At 35.7% G+C, this 20272-nt stretch overlaps 1 protein-coding gene across 1 annotated transcript in view; it reads left to right on the forward strand.

The window, feature by feature from the left end:
• Positions 1 to 591: 591 nt before the first annotated feature.
• hdac6 (histone deacetylase 6) overlaps positions 592 to 20272 on the forward strand; it is a 20581-nt gene continuing 900 nt past the window's right edge. Inside the window, exons 1-27 of the mRNA XM_073818669.1 lie at positions 592 to 893; positions 1311 to 1406; positions 2344 to 2454; positions 3161 to 3246; positions 3404 to 3488; positions 3588 to 3628; positions 3721 to 3817; positions 4563 to 4660; positions 4766 to 4870; positions 6592 to 6660; positions 6764 to 6890; positions 8388 to 8453; positions 8541 to 8600; positions 8681 to 8770; positions 8859 to 8965; positions 9047 to 9114; positions 9507 to 9633; positions 9756 to 9884; positions 11757 to 11925; positions 12416 to 12618; positions 13692 to 13884; positions 13966 to 14115; positions 14426 to 14600; positions 15629 to 16002; positions 16084 to 16227; positions 18062 to 18208; positions 20145 to 20272. The exon at positions 20145 to 20272 is cut by the window's right edge and continues 1 nt beyond it. Of these exons, the coding sequence (XP_073674770.1) occupies positions 1344 to 1406; positions 2344 to 2454; positions 3161 to 3246; positions 3404 to 3488; positions 3588 to 3628; positions 3721 to 3817; positions 4563 to 4660; positions 4766 to 4870; positions 6592 to 6660; positions 6764 to 6890; positions 8388 to 8453; positions 8541 to 8600; positions 8681 to 8770; positions 8859 to 8965; positions 9047 to 9114; positions 9507 to 9633; positions 9756 to 9884; positions 11757 to 11925; positions 12416 to 12618; positions 13692 to 13884; positions 13966 to 14115; positions 14426 to 14600; positions 15629 to 16002; positions 16084 to 16227; positions 18062 to 18208; positions 20145 to 20272 (3212 nt within the window). The 5' untranslated portion in view covers positions 592 to 893; positions 1311 to 1343. The remainder of the gene's footprint in view (positions 894 to 1310; positions 1407 to 2343; positions 2455 to 3160; positions 3247 to 3403; positions 3489 to 3587; positions 3629 to 3720; positions 3818 to 4562; positions 4661 to 4765; positions 4871 to 6591; positions 6661 to 6763; positions 6891 to 8387; positions 8454 to 8540; positions 8601 to 8680; positions 8771 to 8858; positions 8966 to 9046; positions 9115 to 9506; positions 9634 to 9755; positions 9885 to 11756; positions 11926 to 12415; positions 12619 to 13691; positions 13885 to 13965; positions 14116 to 14425; positions 14601 to 15628; positions 16003 to 16083; positions 16228 to 18061; positions 18209 to 20144) is intronic.

Consider the following 20272-nt stretch of genomic DNA (forward strand, 5'->3'; position numbering starts at 1 on the left):
TAATCATAACATTTCTTGTGAACGTTTGGTAAATACGCAACACTGACCTCCAGCGTTACAGCAGCGACTGCAGCGAGAAGGCGATGTGCGTTAATGACGCAATTTCAGTGCGCCAGCTTGCGCGCCTAGTAGAAAAATAAACGGGAAGAATGGTAGTTAACGTAAAAAGCGTAGTCACAAAGGGGGCGGCGACGTAGCGACGAGAAAGCGCTGTGTACGACTTGTGTTTTAATTATATTACTGTTGTATACTGGTATTCTCAATTAAATGGACCAGGTTTTGCAGTTTAGTTATTCAGGTGAAAAAATAAATATCAACGCTAAGAACGGACCAATCACAGTCGTCTGTGTTTTACTTACTGGAAATTACCTTTTTATATAGATACTTATATATATATTTTAATATAGATTAATATTTTTTTCAAATTTGTATGTCAGAAACGATTTGATTTGATTTATTTTTTAATATTCATAAATAAGTGTGAGACGTCTGAGCCTCCACGCGCCCCCTAGAGCATGAACAGCTTTATTTCTCATAGGAAACAGTTCATAGAGACATGTTCGCTTCTACTGCTCTGCACAGTTGGGCGTGTTAGCCGTTAGCATTTCCAAACAAAAAATTTTTTGGGGCTTTCCTCGTACCCTTTCTAGTGAATACTGAACTTACAGTTGTATTTGCTATGCGGTCCCCATTTTGCTACGTTAATTTTCCACTTTTATATCCAGCCCAGAGAATAACAACAGGCACGGAAACTTAGGAAATCAGACAGCTTGAAACTCCAATGACTGGCACATTGGTCTTTTTTAATATAATATCTGAATTTCAAAGAGTGGTTTTGTCAACGGCATAAGAATCTGACAGCAAGTCTGTTCATATCTTCATTTCTGAAAGCAGTAAGTAAAACCTGTTCTGTACATTCTTGAGACATCTGTCACTTTTTCTTTCAGTTGTTCAGTTTTGATTCTCATTATCTCATTAAATGTGCAAATACTTTGCTATTGATTTTGAATTTGAATTTCGTCTGTTTTTTTATTTCGTAACTTTTTCTTTTAGTTATATGTGGTATTATTATTATGTTTTTGTCAAATAAACAATACGATATAAACACCTGTCATGTTATAAACTGCTATACACTGCATTTTATAGCCACAACCAAAACAGCAAATGTATGGGTTATTTATTCTGTATATGAAATAAGTGTAGCATTTGGGATAACCTCTAATTTATTATTGAATTAATAGTTCTATCCATATAAAGGATCTTGCATTTGATGTAGATGTTTTGAGCACCTTTCATCCTTTCTTCTCCAGGTTTGTGGTGTGGATCTGTGAAATCCTCCACTGATGGATCCTGTTCCAGATTCCAAAGGTTCTACTCGATCAACAAGAGGAACACCTGAAACCAAAGTGAGAGACTGTTGATATTTCATTGCCAGAAGACATTCATGTTAACCATTTAAAGAAACAGCTAAAATGAAAATGTACACACCCTCAGGCCATTTGAGATCCAGATATGTTTCTGTATCCGAATAGATTTGAAGAAATTTAGCATTGCATCACTTGCTCACCAGTTGATCCTCTGCAGTGAATGGGTGCCGTCAGAATGAGAGTCCAAACAGCTGAGTGCTGAAACATATCAATAAGATTATAGATTTTTAACTTTAAACCATTGCTTCTGGCTAAATTACAAGTCCTCTATCCATAATATGTATCGTGAAAAAGTCATCTCATCTGAATCAGGAGAAAAATATGCACAGATCAAGGACCGTTTAAGTGCAAACAGTTCTAAGCAAATATCTCAGCCTTGTATTTTGGCCAAAAGTGATGGTTTAAAGTTAACGCCTTAATGATGGATTTGTGTTTTACAAACATTATCACTTCACAAGACATTAACTGATGGACTGGAGAGGTGTGGATTACTTGTGGATTATTGTGATGTTTTTATCAGCTGTTTGGACTCTCATTCTGACGGCACCCATTCACTGCAGAGGATCCATTGGTGAGCGAGTGACGCAATGCTAAAATTCTCTAAACGTTTTCTGATGAAGCAGCAAACTAAGCTACATAATGAATGGCCTGAGGGTGTGATAATATTTTAATTATCGGATGAAGTACTCCTTTAAGAAGAGTGCTCAACACCTGTCAGTTTATCTTGTGTTGATCATTTGCTCTTTTTATCAGTGTTCACATGAGTGTCTTCATTCAGGGGTTAATAATCCACAAATATTCTTGAAGTTTGCCCACTTGATCTACGCAGTGTCTCGCTCTGCTCTACTCATTTTTAAATGTCAGATGTGGGAGCTAGTGCCTGCAGTCTCCCTAAAAGACCTTTGTTGCTCTCCAGAGAGAAAACAACAATCCGAATCACAAGAGGAATCTACAGGAGGCGCGGAGGAAGGGCAGAATGGATCGGAGTAAAGAGGAGGAGGAGATGAGCAATGAACTCCAAAACTTGGTAAATGCTTAATCACACAATTTTCTCACAAACCTTGTCAAGAATTGTCTGTTATATTTCACAAAAAAAATTAAAAGCATGTTCTTTTGAAGACCAATGTAATTTTCCTCGCAATTTATTTTTTGATTACTTCTTGCTTTGTCCTGTAGGTTACATACTATTTCATAAAGCTGGCATTACTGTACTTAACTACTTTAGAGTGCAAGTAGCAAGAGCATTTGTGACTCTGGACCACAAAACCAGTCTAAAGTAGCACAGGTATATTTGTAGCCATAGCCAAAAATATATTGTTTTGGTCAAAATTATCGATTTTTCTTTTATGCCAAAAATCATTAGGATTAAGTAAAAATATTTTGTAAATTTTCTACCGTAATTATATATCAAAACTTTCAAAACAAAATTCTTGATTAGTAATATGCATTGCTAAGAACTTAATTTGGACAAGGCGATTTTCAAATAGTTGTATCTCTGCCAAATATTGACATATGGTTATTCAGCTTTCAGATACATAATAAATCTCAAATTATAAAAAAATGTACCCTTATGGCTGGTTTTGTGGTCCAGGGTAACATTTTAATATAGCTTTCCGATCGTTGGCACTAATGCACATGTTTAGAAATGCACATGCAGCATTTTCTTTAATTAATGTGAGATTGCATGTTCAGAGATGACGTACTTTTGAAATGGCTGTTTGGATGTTTTTTAGGATGTTCGTGGTAAGACTAAAGCAACAGGAACAGGTCTCGTCTACATAGACGCCTATACTCGCTTTCACTGCCTCTGGGATGCCAGGTGATGCTTTAGGATGGATAGAAATAATATTTATAGTGATTTAATCCAAACAAGTTGCACTTATTCTTGATACTTAACCTCATTTCAAATTGTTCACTTAGTGTTGGTTTATAAAAGTTATTATGTAACAATGGGTCGGACGTTTTTGTTTTCGCAGTCACCCAGAATGTCCAGCAAGAGTGAGCACTGTGATGGAGACTCTTGAGACAGAAGGTTTGCTGGGACGCTGCGAACGAGTTGAGGTAGATACTGTATACTCTGGTAGAGATGTTGGTTTTGACAGGTTTTTAGTTGAATTTCTCTTGCCTTTGAGTTTTAATTGATTTGTTTTTGCATTTAAGGCCAGAGCTGTGTCAGAAGATGAGCTGTTACTTGTTCATACGTAAGTTTATAGTCAAGATTGATACCATTAATCATGTTGGATTTGTTTTATGAGTATCTTATGTCACATGGGAAATGTTTTGTGTATTATAGGAAGGAGTATGTAGAGCTAATGAAATCCACACAGAAAATGACAGAGGACGAGCTGAAGACTCTTGCTGATAAATACGACTCTGTCTACCTGCATCCTGTAAGTCACCTAATCACATGGAATTTAATATGTGCTTATTATTCCAATTCCAATCTTATTCCAGTACATGCCCAGATATATCTTGAAGTCAGAACATGAAATCAGTATTGACCATATGTGAACCAGAAAACCAGTCTTAAGTAGCACGGTATATTTGTAGCAATAGTCAAAAATACACTGTATAGGTGAAAATATTAGATTTTATTCTTTTGTGCCAAAAATCATTAGGATATTACGTGAAGATCATGTTCCATGAAGATACTTTGTAAATTTACTACCATAAATATATCAAAGCTTAATTTTTAATTAGTAATACGAATTGCTAAGAAGTTAATTTGGACAACTTTAAAGGCGATTTTCTCAATATTTCGATTTTTTTTTATTTTCACACAGTTGTATCTCGGCCAAATGTTTTCCTATCCTAACAAACTATACATCAATGGAAAGCATGCTTATTTATTTATTTCAGCTTTGACATGATGTATAAATGTCCATTTAAAAAAAATTGACCCTTATGACTGGTTTTGTGATCCAGGGTCACAGTCACCATTACTGACAATAAAGGACATTAGCATGAATTAAAATAACTATAACACTCTGTCTTTTTTGGCTTATTACTTTAATAAAATGATAATACTAAAACATAATAATCAGTATAATCTTTTCTTCTTCCAAAGTGGTGTAGTTTATTTGTTTATGGTTGCCAAACAACATGGTTTTAATTTTGTGGAATTATTTCCACCAGGAATTTTTTGCCGCCTCCTGTTTGGCGGCAGGATCAGTTCTCCAGCTGGTGGATAAAGTGATGACATCGCAGCTGCGTAATGGATTCTCCATCAGCAGGTTTTGTTGCATCTGTTCTAGTCAGGAATTCTAATATTTCTGTATTTTCAGTTTATATTGTATTTTATTCATTGATCTATTTGTTTTTTACCCCTATACACACAGGCCTCCAGGTCACCATGCTCATGCAGATAAAATGAACGGTTACTGTATGTTTAATCATCTGGCCATAGCAGCACGTTACGCACAGAAGCAGCATAGAGTTAAACGGTAAGAGGCATTTTGCTTTACCATCACACTTTGATTTACACCTTTTATTTATTAAGGACATTATAAAATTGACCTTACTTCCATTCTTGATGAATTTTCCCAGTCTCATTTTGAGCGATTCATTAGAGCACATTTGATCAAGAAATAAAAATGTTTGTTTACTAAAGTTTTCATTATTTATATTATATTATATTATATGTGACCCTAGACCACAAAACCAGTCATAAGGGTCAATTTGAGATTCATGCATAATCTGAAATTTGAATAAATAAGCTTTCCATTGATGCATGGTCTGTTAGGATAGGACAATATTTGGTCAAGATACAACTATTTGAAAATCTGGAATCTGAGGGGTGCAAAAAATATTGAAATATTGAGAAAATCACATTAAAAGTTGTCCAAATGAAGTTCTTAGCAATGCATATCACTAAGTAAAAATTAAGTTTTGTTATATTTACGGTAGGAAATTTACAAAATATCTTCATGGAACATGATCTTTACTTAATACCCTAATGATTTTTGACATAAGAAAAAATTTATAATTTTGACCCATACAATGTATTTTTGGCTATTGCTACAAATATACCCCTGCTTCTTAAGACTGGTTTTGTGGTCCAGGGTCACATCTTTTTTACTGATTTATCCAAGGCTGCATAGGTGACAGAAAGTATTAATAAATAATATGAATCCAATTAACCCATTAATCTAATCAAATTCAAAGTCTGGTCCTACATTTATTTTTATTTAATGTATTTCAAACACTGTTTCATGTTGTCTTTAACGGTGACCTATTATGCCCCTTTTTACAAGATGTAAAATAAGTCTCTGATGTCTCCAGAGTGTGTATGTGAAATTTTAGCTCAAAATACCCAACAGATATTTTTAATAGCTTGTTAAAATGGCCACTTATTTATTTTATTTTAGCATAAGGCAAAACACGCCGTTTTTGTGTTTGGCCCTTTAAATGCAAATGAGCTGTTGTTCCCAGCCTCCTTTTCAGGAGGGGGCAGAGCTTTCTTTCTTCAGTGCCTGTTACTTTACAGAAAATGTACTCTGTTTAAAAGTCAGTCAGTCAGTAATTTGTCTGGAGCTAAAGTTTGCATGCGATGCGCTGGAATTGAGTCCTCTTTCAGAGTCTTTGCAAAAATCCAGCGTTAACTGACCCTTTTTTTGTGAGGCACTCCGGTGTAAAATGATTGGCACAAACATAATGGATTTTTTTTCTGGGACATTTTCTTAGAAAAATGAAATTTAGCCACAGTGTCCTCAGCGGCTGAGATTCAGGGAGTCTATGAAGACTCTATGTTCATTGGTGCATCCCAAAACACAAAACTTGTAATATCTCTTTGGTGCTGACATTGTATATCTCCAGCAGCTAGAGCAAGAAAACAGTAATGGCAGAGTGATGCTTCTCACTCAGGGCTGTGACTATGCTAATAGGCAGAGATTGTCACAAATGGGTGGGATTTCTCCCTATGATGATGTGTATGTAGGGAGAAATCTGGAATCGCTTGTCCAGAGAGATTGTTTATGATTTATTGGGATTATAAAAAAATGAATGGGTGGATTTTTACCACTATAGGCTGGTTGTTTTCACACACTGTAGCCACACAGCTGTATTCAAACACATTATTAAAGTGATTTTTGCAAAATAGATCCCCTTTAATGAAGCTTGTGGTTTGAGAATCTATTGCATGGGGTTTACTCTTTTCTTCCTTCAGAGTTCTAATTGTGGATTGGGACGTGCATCACGGACAGGGAATCCAGTATATTTTTGAAGAGGATCCCAGGTAAATTTGTCCATATCTGAAGTACCAGAACATCATATTACATGTATTCTTTCTGAATATCTCACATTTGTAAATACACTCTCTCTGTCTTTCTGTGTGGCAGTGTGCTGTATTTCTCAGTGCACAGATATGAAGACGGCTCATTCTGGCCGCATCTCAAGGAGTCTGACAGCAGTTCGGTGGGTTCAGGAGCAGGACAGGGCTACAATATCAACCTGCCCTGGAACAAGGTAAACCACACTAATTTACTCAGTTTTTACCTGACTCATTTCCAGTGATTAACCCAGGAGTTCTCAACTCTGGCCCTCGAGGTCCATTTTCCTGCAGAGTTTAGCTCCAACCCTAATCAAACACACCTGAACAAACTAATCAAGCTCTTCATCATTACTAGAAAGTTACAGGCAGGTGAGTTTGATCAAGGTTGGAGGTAAATTCTGCAGGAAAGTGGACCTCGAGGGCCAGAGTTGAGAACCTCTGGATTAACCAATAGGGATGGGATGATAAATTGTAGCATTGCGTATCGAGAAATGATTCAGCATCAATTCTGAGATTTCCGAACGCATCGCAATTCTTTCTCAAATCGATTCTGAGCTTAGTTTTGTACAGCAGATGGCACTGCTTGCTTTAGAAACAGCTGTGCTCTGCTTGTTTTCAAGTCCTTACATGCACTTGAATGTAAAATAACCATTCATACAATTCGGAAAAGTTGAAGCAAATTACCATGGTATTGACAGTGGGCTGTGTTTACAATAATCTCGTGTCATGAAAGCATTCTGAGCCGAAGTTAAATTACACGACTCGGTCGAATGCACAAGTGCTCTTCGTGAGCGTTTGAGTGTGCAAAGATTAGAGCGCCATCTGCTGAGAAAACAATTCCAAAGAGAAACGCGATGCATTCGGAAGATCTCAGAATCGATCTCCGAATTGTGACCATGGACCTCAAAACCTGTCTTAAGTAGCCAAAAATACATTGTATGAATCAATATGATCTATTTTTCTTTTATGCCAAAAATCATTAGAATATTGAGTAAAGTAGTTCTGTCTCTGCCAAATATTGTCATATCTTAACCAAAAGACAAGAGTTATTCTTTACAAATAAACAGATTAGATTGCCAGATTGTATTTGCGCAGAAACATTAAGACTCAAAACAGACTCAAAACCGTTATCTCACCCTGTATTATGGAAAATGTAGACACATACATTTATGTCTGTGCAAGCATCAGTCCTAGGTCTGAAATTAGCATAGAAATTAATAAAATCATACAAGTGCATTTAATTAAATAAATACATATAATTTTGTATGTACTTTTTATATGAACATTTTTTTCAATATTTATTATAAAAATATATAAAATTATCTATTAAGTAAAGATCATGTTCCATGAAGATATTTTGTAAATGTCCTACCGTAAATATATCAAAACTTTATTTTTGATTCGTAATATGCATTACTAAGACCTTCATTTGGACAATTTTAGAGGCAATTTTCTTAGTATTTAGAATTTTTGTCACCCTCAGATTCCAGATTTTCAAGTAGTTGTATCTCTGCCAAATATTGTCTATCCTAACAAACCATACATCAATGGAAATATAAATAAACCAATTGACTCTTATGACTGGTTTTGTGGTCCAGGGTCACAATTTACATTTACATGTAGAAGTAAATGTGAACCGATATGTGGTGTGATGGTGCTGAATGTGGCCTGATCTTTTTATTTTCCTCCAGGTAGGGATGGAGGATGGAGATTATGTCACAGCTTTCCAGCAGCTCCTGCTTCCTGTGGCATATGAGGTACACCTCTCAGATCAGTCAGCTGAGTATCTTATTTGTAATGTTTTATTGTTTATTAATGACTGATCTCTTATGTATGTTGTACAGTTTCAGCCTCAGCTGGTGTTAGTAGCAGCTGGCTTTGATTCTGTGATCGGTGACCCAAAGGTGAGACACTCAACTTTATTCCCTCTAATATCATTTTTCAACTCTCTTTCCATATTATTTAAAATGTTTTGTGTGTCTAGGGTGAGATGCGAGCGAGTCCACAGTGCTTCTCCATCCTGACCCACATGCTGAAAGGTGTAGCACAGGGTCGACTTGTGATGGCTCTTGAGGTATGATCATATTATGCCATAAGAGAACAAAATCATCTTTGTTTTTAACTTCTCCCTTAGGCTGAAAACCAAGTGTTTTATCTTTTAGGGTGGATATAACCTCCAGTCCACAGCAGAGGGGGTTTGTGCTAGTGTGAGGTCACTGCTGGGTGACCCTTGCCCTCACTTGACCTCTCCTGGGGCGCCGAGTGAAAGGTGAGTGCACTGAGGAACACGTCTGCCTACGTTTTCTTACATTTGTTTGTGTTCACGTTTTATTTTGATGTTTTGTTGCAGTGCCCTTCAGTCCATCTCAAAGACCATCTCAGCCTTGTATCCATTTTGGAAGAGTCTTCAGACTTTTGGTAAGAATGACTAAAAGACAAGAGTTATTATTTACAAATAAACAGATTGTATTTACGCAGAAACATTAAGACTCAATGGAAACTTGTGATTTTTATATGAAAAATGATTTTGGTTTTTTTCAATATTTATTATAAAAATATATAAAAGAGTCTATAAAATTATCTTTAAAAATCCTTCCTTATCACAAATTAATGGAAAAAACACTGGAAATGTATTGGTCATTGATTTTTTTTATTGGTACATTATGTTATTGTCATTTGTCATCTTTAAATGTAAAGAAAGCATTCATCACCATTTTTGTTCAAAATGATTTGGTACAGCTGGCACCCTAGAAAAAATGACAGGTTTGTGTATTTTCTTTGGCTTATGAATGTGTGTGTTTAATTTTCAGAGGGTGGTCCTTTGTCCAATGTCTCTCCCCTGCCCGCTCCAGTGTGTTCAGAAGTGAAGGTTTCCTTTCCAATCACTGGGCTAGTTTATGACCAGAGAATGATGCTTCATCACAACATGTGGGATGGGTGAGAGCATTAATAACATAAACCACAGTATCCCTTTGAAAAGTGACAGTTTTCTCATTTTGTGTGTGTTTTGATTACTTACGTATGTAATATATAAGATGAGGATGTATTGATTCCCTCAGTCATCATCCAGAGCTCCCTCAGAGAATTTCACGCATCTTTTGCCGACATGAGGAGTTGGGCCTGTTGTCCCGTTGCCTTCGGATACCTGCTCGTCTGGCAACAGAAGAAGAGCTGGCACTCTGTCACAGGTGACATTCAAATAAGCAAATAAATATTGACCACATTAAAGGATTAGTTCCCTTCTGGAAATATTCTGATTATTTAGGTTTTTGAGGAAAACATTCCAGGATTTTTCTCCATATAGTGGACATCAGTGAGAGCCAAAAGGTTGAAGGTCCAAAAAGCAGTTTCAATGCAGCTTCAAAGGGCTCTAAACGATCCCAGCCGAGGAATAAGGGTCTTATCTAGAAAATAAAACCAATATATGTCCTTTTTAACAACAAATTAGAGACCTGCAATCCCGCGGGAGTACCGCGGGACCCAACGCAACATAGTGCGGCGCGGGACAAAACTTGATGGGCAAGTGCGGGTGCGGGCGGGTAGAGATTCGTGTGTGTGCGGGATGCGGGAAAATAAAATGATTCGCGGGACTCCCGCAAAATAGAAATATCTAAACATTAAAATATCCAAAAACAAAAAATTGTTATTCACCTATTGCGCAAAAGCACCAAGAACAACATAAATATGATTAGTAAGCGCAAGAATAGTCAGTTTCGATTTAAAACTTGTTTGCAGCGTGAGCAATGTAGACATCTGCTGATTTCTGGAACGCATCGCCAATCAGTGGTGTTTAAGTTAAAATCCACTCACTGCTCAAAAGTTTTGCACAGTGCTTAATATTGCGTGCTTACGAATTGCAACACACAAAGTGTAGATATTTATGAAAGATTAATTGTGCATAATATCCATTGTGTTATACGAGCTTTATGAGATCGCGTATGTCAGCTTTAAAGGAGCTTTGTTTGTTTGCATTCTGCCGTGGATGCACGCAGTTAGCTCATGTTTGCTTTTTTGTTAAGAATAACAGTTGTTTGTGAATGTTGATGCTTAGCCTAAATAACAAATATTTTATCCAGAGCGTTTATGCTGGGGTCTAGTGGAATTTATGAGATGTTACAGAACTGTTTCATGTAAATTCAATCGATGTACTGAAATTTATTTTATGCGGGCTTTTGCGGGCTGGAGCGGGACAAAACATGAATGTTGCGGGCGGGAGCGGGACGAGATAAAATATATTTCTGCGGGCGCGGGACACACTCTTGCGGGAGCGGGACTGAAAAATCTGTCCCGCGCAGGTCTCTACCACAAATGCTCGTCTTGCACTAGCTTGACTTCACACATTATGTTGGACAGGTCAGGCATGATGGAAGTTGGAAGTATCTGTTTACAAAGCGAATGTGCAAAAAAGGTCAAATGTCCTTTACAAAAAAAGGTAAAACAACGATGTTGGGCGATTTTGAATTTGGGGGAGAAAATGAGTTTTTCACCCTACCCTACCTTTTTGAACCAAAGTACACAAACGAAGAACTAACCATATGTAACCGTTCCAGCATAATTACGTAATGCATGAAGTCGAGCTAGTGCAAGATAGGCATTAGTGGTTGAAAAAAAAAAATAGAATTAAAAAGAAATTTAGAAAATGACAGATCTTTTTGCTAGATATGACCCTTATTCCTTGGATGGCATTGTGTAGAGCACTTTGAATTTGCATTGAAATGGTAATTTGGACCTTCAACCCACTGACTCCCATTGAAGCCCACTATATGGTGAAAAATCCTGGAATGTTTTCAAAAACCTTAATTTTTTTTTCGACTGAAGAAAGAAAGACATGAGCATCTTGGATGACATTTTTGGGTGAGTAAATTATGAGGACATTTTTATTTTGGAAGTGAACTAATCCTTTAGTGTAGAGAGAAAAAAAAATACAACGTTCCATTTCATTTGCATACTTAATGTTTCCTTATTATTATTTTGTGTTTTTTTTTATTTTTTTTTTACTAAAACTAATGTTGCACATTGCATTTAATTAAATTCATGTCTATTTATCATTATTGTGCTAGTTCTGAGCACATAAGCACCATAAAGAATACAGAGCACATGAAACCCAGAGACCTGCACCGACTGGGAAACGATTACAACTCTATCTACATCAGTAATGAGAGCTACACCTGTGCCCTGCTGGCTGCTGGCTCATGTTTTAACTCTGTGCAGGCCATACTCACAGGCCAGGTATGTCATTTTGTTCTTTATGAGTAATACTCTTCTTAAAGGGATAGTTCACCCAAAAATGCTAATTCTGTAATTAATTACTCACCCTCGTGTTCACCTTTGTTCATCTTTAGAACACAAATTAAGATATTTATGATGAAATCCAAGAGCTTTTTGACTTTGCATAGAGAGCAATGTAATTAGCACATTCAAGGCCCAGAAAGGTAAGAAAAAAATGTGAAATCAGTGGTTCTTATAACCACTCTGGGCCTTGGCGTTGCTGTCTATACAGGCTTAGAAAGCTCTTCGATTTCATCAAAATATCCTAATTTGTGTTCCGAAGATGAAAGAACGTCTTACGAGTTTGGAACGACATGAGGGTGTGTGTAATGACAGAATTTTCATTTTTGGGTGAACTATCCCTTTAACATGTATACTGTATCCCAGAATATTACTGCTTGAATTTGTTACCAGATCTCCTCAGTTGTTTTTTTTTTTTTTTGTCCTGTAGGCAAGAAATGCCGTGGCCATAGTCCGTCCTCCCGGTCATCATGCAGAGAAAGACACAGCTTGTGGTTTCTGTTTCTTTAATACGGCCGCGTTGGCTGCACGCTATGCCCAGAGCATCACTCACAAATCCCTGCGTGTCCTCATCCTTGATTGGGATGTTCACCATGGAAATGGCACACAGCACATCTTTGAGGAGGATGACAGGTTTGTCCAGTCAACCATAATCATATATAGTACATGGTTTGGATTAGTGCTGTTATTGTTAACTAAAACTATCACAAGTCATTTTTGTTCATTTAGGTAAAGCTGAATTTTTTTTTTTTTTTTTTTTAGAGGAAAAACTTTAAAGTTGAAGGACAAAAATGACTGAAACAACAACTAGCATATAAAATAAAGCAAAATAGAAATATATATAAAAATAGTACTGTCAAATGATTATCTGCGGTTATTCGCATCCAAAATAAAAGTTTTTGTTTGCATAAAATATGTGTGTACTGTGCGTATATTTATTATGTTTATATTATATATTTAAATGCACACACAAACATACATTTTGAAAATATTATTTACATGTATCTATTTTTGTTCTTATAATAATGTAAAATCAACACATTTTTTTAAATATATCCATTCATGTGTGTGTATTTATAAATACATAATAAATATACACAGTACACACACCAAATCGATGCACATTGTCAAATTTGTTAGATTGGCCAACCTCTTTCATTTTTAATGACTAACGATATGGATTTATGGTCAGATCCATAAGTGACCTTGGACAACAAAACCAGTCATAAGGATCAACTTTTTTTAAAATTGAGATTTATATATCATCTGAAAGCTGTATAAATGAGCTTTTCATTACAACTATTTCAAACATGATCTTTACTTAATATCCAAATGAATTTTTGGCATAAAAGCAAAATCAACAATTTTGACCCATACAATGTATTTCTGGCTATTGCTACATATATACCCAAACCTTTAAGGTTTTATGGTACAGGATCACATACAGTATTTAACTGCAACATCATTCAGTAACAGCTTGTTTACAAAGTTGCATTCATAAAACAGTCAGTGCTGAAGTGTGATGGTTGGTGCATCATAACCATAGTGTTCCTAAATTACCTATTTTTGCAGTTTTGTTTTGTTTGGGTAGATAGATGAGAGGGGTTTGCATTATTAATGTCCTCTTTATGCTGTCATATTTATAAATATCATTGTTTGAGATCAATCACAATGCTGACCTATCAAGTGTCTCTCTGTTCTCCCAGTGTTTTGTACATCTCCCTGCATCGCTACGAGGACGGGACGTTCTTCCCCAGTTCGGAGGATGCTAACTATGATAAGGTGGGGCAGGGGAAAGGCAGAGGATACAATGTCAACATCCCCTGGAGTGGCGGAAAGATGGGGGACCCAGAATACATGGCGGCTTTCCATCACATAGTTATGCCGATAGCCAGAGAGGTAAAAACACATCACATGCTTGTTTTTACCTGATGTTGTTTGGCATTACATACTAACTAAATAGTGTTGTCTGTGTTCAAGTTTGCCCCAGAGCTTGTGCTGGTGTCTGCTGGGTTTGATGCGGCACGAGGTGATCCGTTAGGAGGGTATCAGGTGACCCCAGAGGGTTACGCTCAACTGACCCATCAGTTAATGAGTCTGGCTGCAGGAAGAGTGCTAGTCATACTGGAGGTGGGTTATATTCACTCACACATGCATAGTGTTGTACAGTTGAGTTTTTCAGTGGATTATTCTGCAATAAATATCTAGAGAGTGTTTCAAAGTCACAACATTGAAGACTGGAGTAATTATGCTGAAAATGCTTTGCATCATAGGAGTAAATTACATTTTAAAATACAGTACCTTCCGAAACTATTGATACCCCTAAACTTTTTTTTTCCACATTTTATGTTACTGTATTTTTGATCAAATAAATGCAGCTTTGGTAAGCATAAGAGGCCTTACCCTTACACTTGTGTTTTTTTTACCCTTTTCACCACAGGGAGGATATAACCTTACCTCCATCTCTGAGTCGATGTCTATGTGCACTAGTATCTTGCTGGGAGACTCTCCTCCACTTCTAGACCATCTGCCTCCTCCAAAGACCAGCGCCACTGTCACCATTAACAATGTCCTGCGTGCACACGCTCCCTTCTGGAGCTCCCTGAGAATACAGAGTGAGTTTGCATATCGAAAAGTTAGGGCTGGGCGATTCTTTCGATTAATTCGAATTTATGTTTTAAGACGATTTAATTTTTTATTAAATCGAGGTATCACGATTTTTTAATAAAGTATGTATTTATTCAGAATGAGAACGGAAAACATAACGCGTTCTGGTAAAATAACGCGAGTCACTAAGGGGACATGATAAGCTGCTTGCTAGCAAGCCTGTTACATTACAGTACTTACATTGTCTGACTATAACACTATTGCCTGATTTTGCTCTATTTCGTCGTCAAAAGTGGTCTGAAACAAGTCACAGCTGAGCCGCTGCGCATCTCCACTCAAGCACAGCGGTGTTTCGTTTATGAATGAACGTGCGTTTTTAAACGAATCTTGTGAAATGATTCAATTTCCCATTCATAAAGAGTCACTTGCTTTATTCTTGAATGAACCATCCGTTCGAATGAATCAAATGAATGATATGATTCAGTAATTAAATCAGTGTCTTACCACCACCTGCTGGCAGATCGTTTCAGTTATTTAAATCATTTAATATTTCTGTGTTCAAAATTGTATATTTTTGTATACGATATAAGTGCATGAAAAAATCGAGGATTTTATTTTTAGGCCATATCACCCAGCCCTATGAAAAGTGTACTTCCTATTATGTTGTTCCAAACCCGTAAGACCTTCATTCATCTTGGGAGCACAAATTGAGATAATTTTGATGAAATTCGAGAGCTTTCTGACCCTGCATAGACAGCAACTACCACTTTCAAGGCTCAAAAAGGTAGTAAGGACATTATTAAAATAGTTAAAGTGACATCAGTGGTTCAACCTTAATTTTATGAAGCTACAAGAGTACTTTTTATAAGCAAAGAAAACAGAAATAACAACTTTATTCAACGGTTCTCTTCCGTGTCAGTCTTTAACATGCACATTCACAAGAGTACCACGACACATGTCCTGTCCCTTTAGAATTGAATTGTAAGAACAGGATGATTATGTAAACAACATGCTTTTGTTTGTGTGTTTATATCAGTTCCAGAATCACTTCGTTTGGCTTTGCCATCTCCAAAACCAAAAGGCAAGCGGGCATCGGTAGGCAAGGGCAAGAAATCTCCTCGCCAATCCACCCCTGCCCAGAGTCCTGCACAGGCAACGCAGCATCTTGAGCAGTCCGGCCTTGATAAGCTCAGTAAGGACCTGCTTTCTCTGAATCTCAACACGAGTACCTCATATAACCCCAGCCCAGAATCAGTCCCCATTGGAGGAGCCAGACGAAAGGTGAAACCCAACCCTCAGAGGGATTCAGCAGGCGGGGAGGCAGATTCACCCCTGAAACTCAAGTCAGAAAAAGGCAGAGCTGGAGAGGACAAGCATGCAGAGGTTACCCCTGTAAAAACAGAGACACCTGTAAGCATTCCGTAATGTTATTAGCACTATATTTTGGTGACTAGGAATGTGTGCGGTCATCAATTATGCTTTCTTGAACAGGAACGGACGATCCCGGAGTCTGTGGTCACTGGAAATTCAGCTGCCGTGGATGACCAGGAGAGCTCAGTAATGGAGGCCGCTGGTGGTCATGCCACTATGATGTCAGTTTTAGAATGTGTCTTTGGAGCACAAGCCACAGATTTGGTAATGTATAATATTAGCATAACATAACTGTTAAATGTGGCCCATTTAAAAACAAAACAAAACACATACATATATATATATATGTATGTGTGTGTGTGTGTGTGTATAGTTTGTACAGTATGAAAACCATTACGCCTGTGGAATGTCCCCATAAAACATATAAACCCAACGTGTGTGTGTGTGTGTGTGTGTATAAATTTAGTATTAATGTAGATATTTAATCGTATAAATAAATAATATACATATACATAACATATACACAATGTTGTGAATAATAATATTAAATATATAAATAACTAATTACAAATTTGTATGTGTTTATTATTATTATTTAATTAAGTCAATGTATTAAAATAAACAAATAAAACAATAAAATAAATGCATATTTAATAGTTTTTATTGTTTTATATAGAGAGAGAGAGAGATTAAAATTGATATTTAATAGTAGTAAAAATAATAAATAAATGTTTGCGTCTGTGTGTATAGATAGATATATAGCTATAGATATTTAATAGTAGTAAAAATAAGAAATACATAATATAAATATTAAAAGTAATAAATATAATAATAAATTAATATGTGTGTATTTATTATTATAAAACAAAGTAATATTTATAATATTTTTATTATTTATCTAATATAAATATAGAGAGAGTGTGTGAGAGAGAGAGATTAAAATAGATATTTAATGATGTTTGTATGTATATATGATATTTAATAGTAGTAATAATAAGAAAAACATAATACTATGATTAGTATTATAAATAATAATTATAATAATAAATTACAAATATGGATGTGTTTATTATACATATGTCAATGTAATAGTGATATAAACAAATAAAACAAAAATGTTTGTATGTCTATATTTAATAATATAGACGTTCATAGTAATATAAATAAATAATATTCTAAAAATTATAGTAATAAATTACAAATATGTACATGTGTTTATTATATCATGTCAATGATATATCATGACAATGTAGAAGTAATATAAACAAAAATAAAACAATAAAATGTATTTTATTCATTAAAAATAAGTATGATAAATATAAATAGTTATAAAAAATTAACAAATACGCAACCAATTAAAATGCATTACTATGTAGTAGTAATAATACATATTTTACATAAAAAAAAATACATATTTTTTAAATGGGTGGATTATGTATTTGGTTCAAAGACGAAAAAGGGTTTAAGCGTAAAAATTATTGTTGGTTTGTTTGTTTTTTTTCGAAAAAAAAAAAAATTAATTTAATTGCATTTTTGTTTTTGTTTTTCTGAGCAAAAAAAAAATATCCCAAATACTAATTAGTTGTAATTCTACATTTTTAAAATTTGCCATTTGTCAGTAAGATTTTTTTACTCATTTAAAACACAATAAAATTTAATATGCTCCCTTATTCTTTTATATATTTTAATATGTACAAGTCAGAATAAGCATGCTGTTTGAATTTTTATTTAAATATTGTGTTACACTGAATGACAATGTAACATTATTTCAACCAAATTTTGACATTTTGTTCTCCAAAAACCTATTTGAAACCTTAAAAGTACACACTTTACTTACATTTAATGTGCTTTCTATGGACATAAAATCACTTTTGTCAATTTCTTTTGATGTGGACATCTTAACGTCTATGACCCATGTATGTATATTTGTTTATTTGTAGGGTCAGGTATTTGCATTTGGCTGAATTTAAGAATGTTGCTGTAACTGAATAACAGACAGCTAGATTTTCATTCTGTTTTCATTCTGTCATGTCATTCAGTACTCTGGGCGATACTGTTAATGTGAGTGGTGATCTAATCATGTGGCTCTTGTTGCTAGGACACCATGTATGCGGTGGACCCGTTGCCATGGTGCCCACACTTGGAGTCAGTGCAACCGGTGCCCGCGGGTGGCATCGATGTATTCCTGCCGTGTGAAGAGTGTGGAGGTGATACAGAAAACTGGATCTGCCTCTACTGCTACAAGGTGACAGCTAATGATGTTCAAAATCACAGCAAAAACAACACCTAGATGAGCCAAACTCATTCATGTAGCAGCCCTACAGAGTGCTGAATGAAGTTAACTGTTGCAGCTCATCACTGCCAACAGTGCTGCACAGTGGGTCTCATTCACTAAGCATGCATGAAAATGAAAAATGTAGGAACGCACGTATACATATAGACAGTTGAGGTCAAAAATTTACATACACTTTGCAGAATCTGCAAAATGTTAATTGTTGGACCACATAATGGGAATCATACAAAATGCAATTTTTTTATTTAGTACTGACCTAAATAAGATATTTCGCATAATAGATGTTTACAAATAGTCCACAAGAGAAAATAATAGTTGAATTTATAAAAATTACCCTATTCAAAAGTTTACATACACTTGATTCTTAATACTGTGTTGTTACCTGAATGATCCACAGCTGTGTTTTTTGGTTTAGTGACAGTTGTTCATTAGTTTCTTGTTTGTCCTGCAGTTAAAGTCCTTCAAGTCCCACAAATTATTTGGATTTTTAGAATTTTTGTGTATTTAAACCCTTTCCAACAATGTTTGTGTGATATTGAGATTCATCTTTTCACACTGAGGATGGGACTCATATGCAACTATTAAAGAAGGTTCGGTGGGGTGAAAACTTTTGAAATTTAAGGATCAGAGTAAATTTAACTTATTTTGTCTTCTGGAAAACATGTATGTATCTTCTGTAGCTTCTGAAGGGCAGTACTAAATAAAAAAACATGATATTTAGGCAAAATAAGAAGAATTTTCACGTTTTCCGTCTGTTCAAAAGTTTTCACCCCTGGCTCTTATGCATGGTTTTTCCTTCTGGAGCATCAGTGAGTGTTTGAACCTTCTGTAATAGTTGCATATGAGTCCCTCAGTTGTCCTCAGTGTGAAAAGATGGATCTCAAAATCATACAGTCATTGTTGGAAAGGGTTGAAACAACTGAGGGACTCATATGCAAGTATTACAGAAGTTTTAAACACGATGCATTAAGAGCAGAGGGTGAAAACTTTTGAACAGAATGATGTGTTCATTTTTGTTATTTTGCCTAAATATCTTTTTTTTTTCCCATTAAGTACTGCCCTTCAAAAGCTACAGAAGATACTTGCATGTTCCCCAGAAGACAAAATACGTTAAATTTACCCTGATCTTCAAATTCAAAAAGTTTTCACCCCTGGCTCTTATGCATTGTTTTTCGTTCTGAAACATCAGTGAGCGTTTGAACCTTCTGTAATAGTTGTTTATATGTCCCTCAGTTGTCCTCAGTGTGAAAAGATGAATCTCAAAATTATCTAGTCATTGTTAGAAAGGGTTCAAATACACAAAAATGCTGAAAAACAAAGAATTTGTGGGATCTGAAGAATCCGAAAGAACGAAAAAAGAATCCTAAATCCGAAATAGCGAAGAAAGAATCTGAAAAACAGTGGCAGTTTAATTGTTCAGGACAAACAAGGGACTCATGAACAACTATCACTAAACAAAAGCTGTGGATCATTCAGGTAACAACACAATATTAAAAATCAAGTGTATGTAAACTTGAACAGGCTAATTTTTATAAATTCAACTATTATTTTGTCTTGTGGACTATATGTAAACATCTTCTATGTGAAATATCTTATTCAGGTCAGTACTAAATTTAAAAATAATATGCAGTTTCTATGATCCCTATTTATTTTGGTAAATTAATAAAAAATTTGCAGGTTCTACAAGGTGTGTGTGTGTGTGTGTGTGTGTGTGTGTGTGTGTGTGTGTGTGTGTGTGTGTGTGTGTGTGTGTGTGGGGAGAGACCCCTTCTGACCTTAACTGTTTGAATACTCCACACAATTATTAATTAATTAGTACCATTATTTTGTACAGATCACACATGAATCTTATTGTAGTTTAAGCACTTTTTTTTTCATTTGGTTTCAGGTACTCTGTGGGCGTTATGTGAACGAGCACATGGTGGCCCATGGGGAGGTGTCAGGTCACCCTATGGTGCTGAGCTTCACTGACCTCTCAGTCTGGTGCTACACTTGTGAGTCATACGTCCACAACAA

Source organism: Garra rufa, chromosome 15 (assembly GCF_049309525.1).
Source record: "Garra rufa chromosome 15, GarRuf1.0, whole genome shotgun sequence".
Taxonomy (NCBI): Eukaryota; Metazoa; Chordata; class Actinopteri; order Cypriniformes; family Cyprinidae; genus Garra; species Garra rufa.